We start from the raw sequence: 13,724 nt of genomic DNA on the forward strand, positions 1-13,724 counted from the left end.
AGACTCTGCCCCCTTCCGTGAGTTTGTGGAATGTGCGGTTCTTCAGTGGCAGGTTCCCAAACGCCACTTTTTCTCACGGAAGGCGATTCCGGCTCTCTACCGGCATGTGGAAGGCAATGTCTTGGCCTCGCTGGACAGAGCGGCCAGCGATAAGGTTCATATTATTGCTGACTCATGGTCCAGCAGGCATGGACAGGGACATTACCTAAGTTTCACGGAACATTGGGTGACTCTGCTGGCAGCTGGGAAGGATGCAGGACAAGGTGTAGTAGTTTTGGAGGTTGTTCCGCCACCACGCCTCCAAAATGCCACTACTGGTGATTCTGACACACCTCTCTCCTCCACCCCCTCCTCTTCTTCTTCCTCCATGGCCTCTTCCTGTGCTTTGTCCTCTGAACCAGCAGTGCTCCATAGGCGTTCATGGGGCTACCCAAGTACGCAGGCCAAAAGATGCCATGCGGTGCTTGAGCTGGTGTGCTTGGGGGACAGGAGCCACACTGGGGCAGAGGTTCTGTCAGCTCTACAGGGGCAGGTTCAGAGGTGGTTGATGCCACACCAACTTAAGGCAGGGATGGTGGTTTGCGACAATGGCACCAACCTCCTCTCCGCCCTCCGACAGGGACAAATGAACCATGTGCCCTGTTTGGCTCACGTCCTTAACTTGGTGGTGCAGCAGTTCTTGGGCAGGTACCCGGGCTTACAGGATGTCCTGAGGCAGGCCAGGAAAGTCTGTGTGTATTTCTGCTGGTCATATAATGCCAGTGCTCGGCTGGCAGACCTCCAAAAGGATTTTAACCTGCTCTAGAACCACCTAATCTGTGACATGCCCACCAGGTGGAACGCAACGTTGGTCATGCTGCAGCAGCTGCACACGCAGCAGAGGGCCATCAATGAGTACCTGTGCGACTATGGCACCAGGACAGGGTCAGGGGAGCTTGTTTTTTTTTTCCCCATGCCAGTGGGCCATGATCAGGGATGCATACATCAGTGACACCGTCCCCCTTGTCCACCTGTTGGAGCACACGCTACATGGAATAATGGACAGGGCACTTGAGGCAGAACAGAGGCAGGAAGAGGAGGACTTCCTTAGCTCCCAAGGCCCTCTTTATCCAGACAGTGTTCCTGCGTGCCCGCCGATCACACAGGAAGAGGGGGAGAAGGAGGAGGATTGTGTCAGCATGGAGGTGGAGCCTGGCACTCAGCATCAGCAGCAGTCTTTAAAGGATCATTTGCAGTCCCAGGAAACCCATGGACTTGTACGTGGCTGGGAGGAGGTGGCTGCGGATCATGTCGTCCTTAGTGACCCAGAACCGAATGCCTCAGCAAACCTACGCTGCATGGCCTTCCTTATCCTGCAAAACCTGCAGAAGGATTCTCGTATTCATGGTATCAAGGAGCGGGATCAATACTGGCTGGCAACCCTCCTTGATCCACGTTACAAGGGTAAGGTTGCGGACCTTATCTTGCCGTCGCAGAGAGAGCAGAGGATGAAACATCTTCGGGAGGCCTTGAAGAAAGGTCTGTGCAATGCGTTCCCAGAGACTGGGAGGTTACAAACTCCTGTTTCTGGACAACCTGTTGCTGAGGCTTCAGTCAGTTTTACCTAAACGGACATGTCTCCGTTCCCAGTGGAAGCCTGTTTAGGAGAAACGCGTCGGGTGGAGCTAGAGACTGTGACGCCATCACGTTTTTTTCTGTTTTTTCCCCATGCAGTCAGTTGGTTTGCTCCCTCGCTGCATGTCTGCTAATTTTTAGCTGTATTTTATCTGGTTCCCATTTGCTGTGCACTTTGAAGTTGTTGGTTTGCGGTTTCTGGTGTGCTCTGTGTCATTGTCATTGCTGTGACTATTTGCAGTGGAATTTTTGAAGTGACTGTGAAAAGTTTTTATAATGAATTTTTAATACACATCTGCACTATGGAGTTTCTCCTGCTTTGTTCCCACTGAGGTGTTCTTATTGTCCTATGGATCATTTAAAGATCTAAAACCTTCTGGAGCTTTGGAAATCCGTTATACTAAACAGAGGGTGCCTGTTTTTTGCGGATTGGGTGAAGTGGATGAGGAAATCTCCCGCCATCGACATCCAGGTGGCAATTAAAGAAGCCGGCAGGCTAATGCAACATGCTTATTTGATCTCTTTAACCTGAGATCCATCTGATCCGGTAAGCAGCCTTTTCTACTATATCTTTGAGTGGGAAGATCATCGTTGTTTTTTCCAGTAGAAGATTTGGGTCATCATCAACATAATATATTTCTATGAGGACTGAATTTTTTATTACAAATTTTATTTTTCCATACAGGATATTCAGGGAGGAGAAGTTCTCACTGATAGACTGTTCCTTTCAGCACTAATTTGAGGTGTAGAGTGGTTGCTACATTGTTGCTGTTCAAAATGTCTTTTTTGTAACATTGTGGCTAGTGGCACTATATTTACGTTCACAATATAATTTGAGCATGGTGATTCATTTTATAATAGTTTTTATAAATGTCTAGATGATTTTTAGTAATCTCTTCACATGAGTTTTTTTCACATGAAAGTTTTTTTGTGTGTTTGTTATCACACTAATAGGGTTCAGAACTATTAGGGATTACATACTATGTATAGCATACACTGTGTTAGGATGCACGCTTGTCACACTATATATGAATTGTTTTTGGGTCTTTTGTATTTTTGACTAACACGAGTAGCTGCACCGATTGTTTTAATTTTTGTATGGTTAGCGCAAAATTCTTTTCCTTTATATTTATGATCGGTTTCAGCAACCATCGCCAGCGTCTGTTTTACATGGTGCAGGAATACCTAGGGGCAAGATCTGACTTGGACACCTTTCCCCCGAAAATCCTCTGGGTTACTGGGTCTTGAGTAGGGATGAGCCGAACACCTCCCTGTTCGGTTCGCACCAGAACATGCGAACAGGAAAAAAGTTTGTTCGAACACGCGAACACCGTTAAAGTCTATGGGACACGACCATGAATAATCAAAAGTGCTAATTTTAAAGGCTTATATGCAAGTTATTGTCATAAAAAGTGTTTGGGGACCTGGGTCCTGCCCCAGGGGACATGGATCAATGCAAAAAAAAGTTTTAAAAACGGCCGTTTTTTCAGGAGCAGTGATTTTAATAATGCTTAAAGTCAAACAATAAAAGTGTAATATCCCTTTAAATTTCGTAGCTGGGGGGTGTCTATAGTATGCCTGTAAAGGGGCGCATGTTTCCCGTGTTTAGAACAGTCTGACAGCAAAATGACATTTGGAAGGAAAAAACCCATTTAAAACTACCCGCGGCTATTGCATTGCCGACAATACACATAGAAGTTCATTGATAAAAATGGCATGGGAATTCCCCACAGGGCAACCCCGAACCAAAATTTTTTAAAAAAATGACGTGGGAGTCCCCCTAAATTCCATACAAGGCCCTTCAGGTCTGGTATGAATATTAAGGGGAACCCCGGCCAAAATAAAAAAAAAAATTACGTGGGGTTCCCCCTAAATTCCATACCAGACCCTTCAGGTCTGGTATGGATTTTAAGGGGAACCCCGCGCCAAAAAAACAACAACGCGTGGGGTCCCCCCAAAAATCCATACCAGACCCTTATCCGAGCACGCAACCTGGCAGGCCGCAGGAAAAGAGGGGGGGACGAGAGTGCGGCCCCCCCCTCCTGAACCGTACCAGGCCACATGCCCTCAACATTGGGAGGGTGCTTTGGGGTAGTCCCCCAAAACACCTTGTCCCCATGTTGATGAGAACAAGGGCCTCATCCCCACAACCCTGGCCGGTGGTTGTGGGGGTCTGCGGGCGGGGGGCTTATCGGAATCTGGAAGCCCCCTTTAACAAGGGGACCCCCAGATCCCGGCCTCCCCCTGTGTAAAATGGTAAGGGGGTACTTACCCCTACCATTTCACTAAAAAACTGTCAAAAATGTTAAAAATGACAAGAGACAGTTTTTGACAATTCCTTTATTTAAATGCTTCTTCTTTCTTCCTTCATCTTCTGGTTCTTCTGGTTCTTCCTCCGGTGTTCTCGTCCAGCATCTCCTCCGCGGCGTCTTCTATCTTCTTCTCCTCGGGCCGCTCCACACCCATGGCATGGAGGGAGGCTCCCGCTCTTCTCTTCATCTTCTTCTTCTTCTCTTCTTCCTTCTTCTCTTCTTCATTTTCTTCTCCGGGCCGCTCCGCACCCATGCTGGCATGGAGGGAGGCTCCCGCTGTGTGACGGCCTCTCCTCGTCTGACGGTTCTTAAATAATGGGGGGCGGGGCCACCCGGTGACCCCGCCCCCCTCTGACGCACGGGACGTGACGGGACTTCCCTGTGGCATTCCCCATGACGTCACAGGGAAGTCCTGTCAAGTCACCGTGCGTCACACAGTGGGATTTAAGAGACGCCGTCACACAGCGGGAGCCTCCCTCCATGCCAGCATGGATGCGGAGCGGCCCGGAGAAGAAAATGAAGAAGAGAAGAAGGAAGAAGAGAAGAAGAAGAAGATGAAGAGAAGAGCGGGAGCCTCCCTCCATGCCATGGGTGTGGAGCGGCCCGAGGAGAAGAAGATAGAAGATGCCATGGAGGAGATGCTGGACGAGAATGCCGGAGGAAGCGCACTCTCGTCCCCCCCTCTTTTCCTGCGGCCTGCCAGGTTGCGTGCTCGGATAAGGGTCTGGTATGGATTTTTGGGGGGACCCCACGCCGTTTTTTTGGGTTTTTTTGGCGCGGCGTTCCCCTTAATATCCATACCAGACCTGAAGGGCCTTGTATGAAATTTAGGGGGACTCCCACGTCATTTTTTTTTTTTTAATTTTGGTTCGGGGTTGCCCTGTGGGGAATTCCCATGCCGTTTTTATCAATGAACTTCTATGTGTATTGTCGGCAATGCAATAGCCGCGGGTAGTTTTAAATGTGTTTTTTCCTTCAAAATGTCATTTTGCTGTCAGACTGTTCTAAACACGGGAAACATGCGCCCCTTTACAGGCATACTATAGACACCCCCCAGGTACGAAATTTAAAGGGATATTACACTTTTATTGTTTGACTTTAAGCATTATTAAAATCACTGCTCCTGAAAAAACGGCCGTTTTTAAAACTTTTTTTTACATTGATCCATGTCCCCTGGGGCAGGACCCAGGTCCCCAAACACTTTTTATGACAATAACTTGCATATAAGACTTTAAAATTAGCACTTTTGATTTCTCCCATAGACTTTTAAAGGGTGTTACGCGGCATTCGAATTTGCCGCGAACACCCCAAATTGTTCGCTGTTCGGCGAACTTGCGAACAGCCAATGTTCGAGTCGAACATGAGTTCGACTCGAACTCGAAGCTCATCCCTAGTCTTGAGGATGGATCACTGGCCAGAGCTTGCACAGTATGCAATTGAGCTACTGGCCTGTCCTGCATCCAGCGTTCTTTCAGGACGCACATTCAGTGCTGCTGGAGGCTTTGTAACTGATCACAGAGTGCGTCTGTCCACCGACTCGGTCGATCGACTGACCTTCATAAAAATGAATCAGTCTTGGATCACCACCAGCTACCAAGCTCCTGATGCTGATGTAATCGAATAATTTTTTTGGAAATGTCAGATCCCTTCAAAGACTGCTTATGCTGATGCTGAGTGACTATTCTGTTATGCTAAGTAATTATCGTCTTCCTCCTCAATGATCATGCTGATAGCTTGTAAGAACATTTTTGGTTCTGGGCACCGCCACCAGTACCTAAGGCCCAATTTTTCAGCTGGCGTGTAATTACAATTTTTGATGCAATTCTTTGAAGCAGGGCTCGTTCCTGCGCTCCAACTAGAGTATCTGTGAGGGGTTGCAGTGTTGTGGCACCAGCACCAGTGCCTAAGGCCCAATTTTTCTGCCCCTGTTCAACAGGGACATGTAATTAAAATACTTGATCTAATATTTCACAGCAGGGCTTGTTCCTGCACCCACCAAGAGTAACTGTGAGGACTTACAGTGTTGTGGCACCACCACCACCAAAGGCCCAATTTTTCTGGCCCTGTTCAACAGTGGCATGTAATTACAATTCTTGATATAATATTTCACAGCAGGGCCCGTTCCAGCGCCCACCAAGAGTAACTGTGAGGACCTACCGGCCATTTTTTAAAACTTTTTTTTGCATTGATACATGTCCCCTGGGGCAGGACCCGGGTCACCAAACCCTTTTTAGGACAATACCATGCAAATTAGCCTTTAAAATTAGCACTTTCGATTTTGAACAGGATGCACTGTTTAATTGGGCAACTATGTGGCAGATGAGGTTTAATGTTGATAAATGTAAAGCTCTGCCCTTGGGGGCTAAGAATATGCATGCATCATACATACTAGGGGGAGTACAACTGGGGGAATCCATAGTGGAGAAGGATCTGGGGATTTTGGTAGATCCATACTTGCCAACTGTCCTGAATTTCCTGGGACATTCCCAGAATTTAGACCCTTTTCACGATTTTATTGTGTCCCAGGAAATATCCCTCGAAATCAGTTTTTTCCTGATTTTTCACCACCGCTAGAGGTCTGCGGCCGGTGGAGACAATGTCCCTGCCGGCCGCCATTTTTAAGAAGACCAGAAGAAGAGCATGGGTGGCTACAATAGCAATTAAGCTGTGGCATTGCCCACGCCCCGCCCCCGGTCTGTCTCTGACCTGTTATGGAAAGGGGTGGGGTGGGTAGCGCCGCAGCTTAATTTCTATTGTAGCCACGCGGCCAGCTCTGCCTCTATTTTGTTCCGGGGAACAGGGAAACTGTAATGGTGGCGGAGACACCACTATACCTGATGTGAGGGGGCTCCAATGGGGGGACGACTGATGTAAGGGGGCTCAAATGGGGGGACAACTGATGTAAGGGGGCTCCAATAGGAGGACGCCTGATTAAGGGGGGCTCCAATAGGGAGATGCCTGATTAAGGGGGGCTCCAATGGGGCGCACCTGATGTAAGGGGGGCTCCAATGGGGGGACGCCTTATTAAGGGGGGCTCCAATGGGGGGATGCCTGATTAAGGGGGCTCCAATGGGGGACACTTGATTTAAGGGGGCTCCAATGGGGGGACACCTAATGTAATGGGGGGCTCCAATGGGGAGACATCTGATGTAAGGGGGCTCCAATGGGGGACACCTGATGTAAGGGGGGCTCAAATGGGGGGGACACCTGATGTAAGGGGGGCTTCAATGGGGGACACCTGATGTAAGGGGGGCTCCAATGGGGGGACGCCTGATGTAAGGAGGGACTCTGCTGGGGACACCTGATGTAAGGAGGGACTCCGCTGGGGACGCCTGATGTAAGGAGGGACTCCGCTGGGGACACCTGATGTAAAGGAGGGCTCCGCTGCCAGGGACAGAGATGTAAAGGAGGGGTCCACTGCCGGGGACACAGATGTAAAGGAGGGCTCTGCTGCTGGGGACACCAGATGTAAAGGAGGTGCTCTGCTGCCAGGGTCACAGATCTGAAAGGAGGGCCTCTGCTTCTGGGGGCACCTGATGTAAGGACGGACTCTGCTGGGGGAACCTGATGTAAGGACGGACTCTGCTGGGGGCACCTGATGTAAGGACACACTCTGATGGGGCACCTAATGTCATCTGGTGGCAATCGACGTGGCAGGTGACACGCTCAGGGGTCCCACTGATTCTGGATTATGGTGAGTTGAATGATTTAATTCTATATTTCAATGGAATAATAGTAATGATGCACTTCAATCAACCTGACACCACAACAACCATGGTGCCGGGATGATTGAAGCGCTAACACCAGGTGTTTGGAGTATCTTTATCTGCTTATTTGTTAAACTCTGGAATACACATTTCTATTGTGGTGTAGGATCTGGGCCTGCTGTCCCTCCATCCCTCTTCCCTTCCTTCTCTCTCCTTCCCTCCCTGTCTCTCTCCCTCCCTCTTTCCCCCTTTATTTCTCCACCTCTCAGTCATTTCAGACTCTAACCACACCCCCATTTGAACCATACCCATATAAGCCACACCCACTATTTCACGTAAACCACATTTTTCTTTTTTTGCTATGTCACGCCTTCAAATTAATTATAATAAGGCTACGCCTACAGCCAAAAAAGTGTCCCTATAAATTTTTTTACAATGTTGGCAACTATGTAGATCATAAGCTCAATAATAACATGCAATACCAAGCTGCAGTCTCCAAAGTGAGCAAAGTCCTTTCTTGTATTAAGAGAGGTATGGACTCCAGAGAGAGAGAGATATTATTTTCCCCCTGTACAAATCATTAGTAAGACCTCATTTTCTTAATGCTAAAAATGTAACACTTAAATGCCCCAACACACAGCCTCAGACCTAACACTTGTAAAATGGTAATGTAATGGCATCTAAGATAAGGATATGTAAGAAAAAAGTAGCCAGCATATAATATCCACAAAAATTGTTAATACAAGTGCAACTCTAATCTCCACCGCAAAAAAATAAATAACAAATTATCAGTGTGTATCATAGTCCTAGTTAGGGTATCAGGATATTAGGTAAATTTAGCTGGCTACTCTATAGCCAGTGGAGCAGTTGTTGATTGCTTTAGCCTGTTCAGTGCTTCACAGGCTGCTGGTCTGATTATTTCCCCTATTTTAGAGAGTTCTAGAATCACAGAGGGTGGAAAGTCAGATAAACAGTCTGAATATTTATGGGGTTTTAGCTAATCCCTGGGGAGGCCTGAAGAAGGGGAGGTTTGGATCCAGTCCTGCTGGAGGAGGGTTATTTTGGCGTGTTGCGGATAGCATAGCTTTCACTATGTTTTTTGCTGCATTTGTGGCTTGTTTTTTTACGTGGCAAAATTTGTGTTTGCTTCTGTGTTTGGTGCGCTGTTAACATTTGATGACACAAAAACTAATTAGGTGTATAAAGGTGGTCATATACTATACAATCTGATTGTACAATCTTTGTACGGTCTCCTTTAGATTTTGCAAAGCTATATATCAGGAGGATCCACCTATATATCCAATCACTCTGTATCCAATCAGGCAGACCCTTGCATTACATAGTTTATGGTAGATCTAAAAGAGATTGTATAGTGCAAGGGTCCTGAATTCAAATTTACAGGGGTCCGGTCAGAAACTGTTTCTTCCAGCGGAGGTCCGAGTGTCATATTGGTGCTATGACTCCACATGATATCCTCCACATTGCAGTCTCCCGTGCACGTCAAAGACCCCCCATCACAGACACTCCATCCTAGACTGACCCATTACAGACCCCCCCATCACAGGCTGACTCATTACAGACTGACCCATCACATACCTCTCATCACATACCCCCCATCACAGATCCCCCATTACAAACTGACCCATCACAGACTCCCCATTACAAACTGACCCATCACAGAGCCCCCCGATCACAGACCCCCCCATCACAGACCGACCCACCACAGACCTCCCATTACAGACTGACCCATCACAGACCCCCATTATAAACTGACCCATCACAGATCCCCCCATAACATACTGACCCATCACAGACCCCCCAATCACAGACCCCCCATTACAAACTGACCCATCACATACTGGCCCTTCACATACCCCCATCACAGACCCCCCATTACAAACTGACCCATCACAGACTGACCCATCACATACCCCCATCACATACTCCCCAATCACGGACCCCCATTACAAACTGACCCATCACAACCCCTCCATTACAAACTGACCCATCACAGACCCCCCCCATCACAGGCTGACCCATCACAGACCCCCATCACAGACCCCCATTACAGACTTCCCCATCACAGACCCCCCATTACAAACTGACCCCTCACAGACCCCCCATTAAAGACCCCACTATTACAGACTGACCCATCACAGGCCCCCATTACAGACCCCACATCAGAGACTGACCCATCACAGACCCCCCATCAGAGATTGACCCATCACAGACTCCCCCATCAGAGACTGACCCATCACAGACCCCCCTATCAGAGACTTACCTATTACAGACCCCCCATCAGAGACCGACCCATCACAGACCCCCCATCACAGACCCCCATCAGAGACCGACCTATCACAGACCCCCATCACAGACCCCCATCAGAGACTGACCCATCACAGACCGACCCATTGCAGACCCCCCCATCAGACCCCTCACAGACCCCCCAACACAGACCCCCCTATTACAAACCCCATCACAGACTGACCCATCACAGACTGACCCATCACAGATCCCCCATTACAGAATCCCCAATCACAGACCCCCATTACATGGATATGGAAGCAGAGCACGACCTGGACCAAGTCTGGGTACTGTTGGAATGGCAGAAAGAAATCCCTGTGTGCTTTCAGGAAGAAGAGGTACGCCTAGCCAAGGGGGTGACTGGGGTTCCCCTTAGAGACTAACTATTTGCATTAATTACTTAATCATTCATTGTCCTTCAGGTCATGCTACAGGTATTATATCATTCTAAATACATTATATGTATATTGTACTTTCCTACTGCTAAACTGTTCTTAAGCTGTGTTTGGGGAAATTCTTCTACTGAGTCTGTGCTGTTTTTCAGAACTCGGCTGATCTATTGTCCTCCTTTACAAACTAATAATGTTTTGCTAATTCAGTAAAAGCTGAGATAACATAAATATATTGACTTGTGTGACGTGTCATTAAAGGTGCTTGTGAAAAGATGTCAAAACCCAGAGTGTCAGGTGGGTTGAAGGTTCACAGGGTCATGGTAAAGCAGAGGAGCAGATAAATCCAAGAAGTCCCCAAGGGGAACGTGCTACACTACATATTTATAAGTGTTTCTAACCCTTTCGTAACAAACAGTCTGTGTCTAATATACACAATGGGAGAGCCCCCTGTCTACATAAACCATTCATATAAGTGATTTGTGTGGATTTTGACAGGGTCCTGCATTTCTCATGTGTGTCCCTGGTGATGATCCATCCTCTGTGCCATTTGTGGATACTTGTGGAACCCTGCATCCTGTTTGTGGATCCTACAGTATGTGAGGACATACCTGTTAAGCGGTGTTTGACCACTTATACTCCTACACTGGGGGTCATTACCATACAGTAAAGCACTCACTTTACACAGAGGTGGTATGGATATCACTTGAAGACATTTACTGTTTGGAAGATTATTTAGTTGATAACATTTGGAGAGGAACTGGGACTTTTTCATTTGAGTTTGATGGAAATTGTTTAATTCATTGTTATACAGTATATGTCTTACTTTGTATTATTTATGAATTTTATTAAGCACATTTATCACTTTATTGAGCTTTGCACTAATCATTTGTTTATTTATTTGTATTATTTATTCATTCTTCTTCTTTTTTTTTTTCGGTAGAGATCAACGCTGCACTTTTTTAATTTCTAGTTTAGAAAATAACCAATTCAACTTGATGAAGTTTTTTATGCACTGTGGTCACCTGTACTAAAATTAGACCCAACACTGTCTGTATTATAGACACACTGCATGTACTCACCGCTCTTCAGCAACTGTTCCATCTCCTTACAGCCCAGATCATTATGAACCTTCACTTCAAATCCCATATCTTCAAAACATTTGCACAGATCTTCAGCGTCCTTTTCTGTCCCATGCCGAACAGGAAAATCTGATGAAGCAATGAGAGCAATAAATCAGATGACAAAGACATGTTAGAGATATATTCATCATAAAATAACTATATACTAAATTTGATATATACTGTATGTGTATATATATATATATATATATATATATATATATATATATATATATATAGTGTATTCGGCGGTGTACAGTTTCAAATACACTTCAGGAAGTGTACACAGTATATTTTAAAGTATATATTTTCTGAAAGCAGGCACCCTAGAGAATAAAATGGAGGCAGTTACAATTCTGCTATGTTACATGATATTACCGCAAAGGACTAAGAAACGCAACATTTCTGCAAAAAATACACTAAGGTTATTTTAGGGCATGCAAATGCAATAAATTACCCAATTATTTTGTAGAATTTTACATACAAGGTTGCACCAAGTAAATAGATACCCAGCATGTTAAACCTTAAGTTTGCGTGCACCTGTGAAATGGCGACAAACTTCAGTAACCTATATTTTCTATAGGCAATGCTTTAAAAGCCCCCTATATGTATTAGTTTAGTGTTATGGAGGAGGTCTGGTGCTAGAAATATTTATCTCACTTTGACATGTGCGACGATATGTAACATTTATTCTATTATTCAGAATTTATATTTAACAGTTTACGGAACACTTTATAATAGGTGTATCGCAATCAACGTTTTTGTGCTTAGGCGCCCCCCAATGCCTGTGTGTACGTTCATTATACATGTGTATATATAGGGGTGGGAGGCAGGGCTGCTGTTATAATAGAAATCACAGGGCCTCATACAGCCTACCTGACAGTGCCCCCCCGGCCAAAAAAGTGATTGAGGACATAATTCTGTACAGCCTCTGCAGCCTCAGCTGCAGAAATGAATGAACAGAAAATGCTCTAAGATTTCCTGCTCATTCACAAACTGAAGCATAGCGAACACGGTTTACTATGCTTCAGTAATGAATGGCGACAGGAGTGATTGGTACCGGTCACTGACTGTATTCATTAAGTGAAGTAAGAGGCCAGCAAATTACATATTTACTGGCCACTTAGCCCCTACTCTCTGTCCTGAAAAATCCTGCAGAAGAGAGGAGAGGAGAGAAGCCGACAGTGCTGCAGGGGAAAGGGGCACACAGAGGGGCCCAGACAGCAGATGGAAGGTACGCAAGGGCTATAACCAATCCTGCTGAATTGCAGTCAGATGAGAGGAGGAGAAGTTGGCAGAGCTGTAGTGGGAGGCAGAAAAGGATCAGTGTCTGTAATATGATAGTACAGCCGGCCCTTCTGCTCAGTAAATGTCTGGGCCCGCTTTTGAACTGATGAGGCCCGGGCCCAGTACAGGAGGGCCGGCTGTATTATCTTATCAGCAGTCCTGGTGGGAGGCCTCATAAATTTGGGGGGGTTTATATGCTTGGGTGGAACTGTTATTTTTTACTATTTATTTATTTTACATAGGGGACAAAGACCCCTTTGTGGTGATTTTTTTTTTTGGTAACAGGTTCTCTTTAATGAGACATCTGTGGTCTAAAAGACTCTGGCGGCACCCGTTATGTTGGTCCCGGGCCCGCAGATGGGCAAGCGGAGCCTGGAATACATGCAGAGCCGGTGCAAGGATTTTTGTCTACTTAGGTGAAGGTGCAATTTACCTCCTCCTCAGCCCACCGTCCTCCCACTACCCCCTCCACAACGGCAGTCCTGGAGACATTTATTTTTTTTAAATGTAAACAAAAAATTAAAAATTTTAGACCTGAAGATTACTTAAAACCATCCAATATATATATATATATATATATATATATATATATATATATATATATATATATATATATATATATATATATATTTAAAATCAGACACCCTAGAGAAAAAAATTTAGGTAGTTCTAATTTTTTATGTTACACATTAGGCAACATTTCAGTAAAAAATACATTTATGCTAATTTCTGGGCAAATAAATGCAATTTATTTTCAACTGTTGGTCAGCAAGTCACACGCACCTATGCTTGATGTCCCACCACTGCGCTCATGCACACACAACCTCCCAAAGCTGCCACTTAAATTAATAATAAAGTGTAAACGTATTTAAATGAACAAATGGTGGCACTGATGTCACAAAATTAAACGTAAAACAAATACTAAAACAGTTATAATGACACTATGTGATAATGATAACAAAATCAACTGTGAAAGAAAAATATATATGA

At 45.7% G+C, this 13,724-nt stretch overlaps 1 protein-coding gene across 2 annotated transcripts in view; it reads right to left on the minus strand.

The window, feature by feature from the left end:
• The window catches only part of LOC141148159 (caspase-7-like), a 109,501-nt gene that overhangs the window by 53,088 nt on the left and 42,689 nt on the right, over positions 1-13,724 (minus strand). For both annotated transcript variants that reach the window (XM_073635341.1, XM_073635340.1), the window contains exon 6: positions 11,409-11,537. In XM_073635341.1, coding sequence (XP_073491442.1) covers positions 11,409-11,537 — 129 coding nt within the window. The remainder of the gene's footprint in view (positions 1-11,408; positions 11,538-13,724) is intronic.

This window comes from Aquarana catesbeiana, linkage group LG06 (assembly GCF_042186555.1).
Source record: "Aquarana catesbeiana isolate 2022-GZ linkage group LG06, ASM4218655v1, whole genome shotgun sequence".
Lineage (NCBI taxonomy): Eukaryota > Metazoa > Chordata > Amphibia > Anura > Ranidae > Aquarana > Aquarana catesbeiana.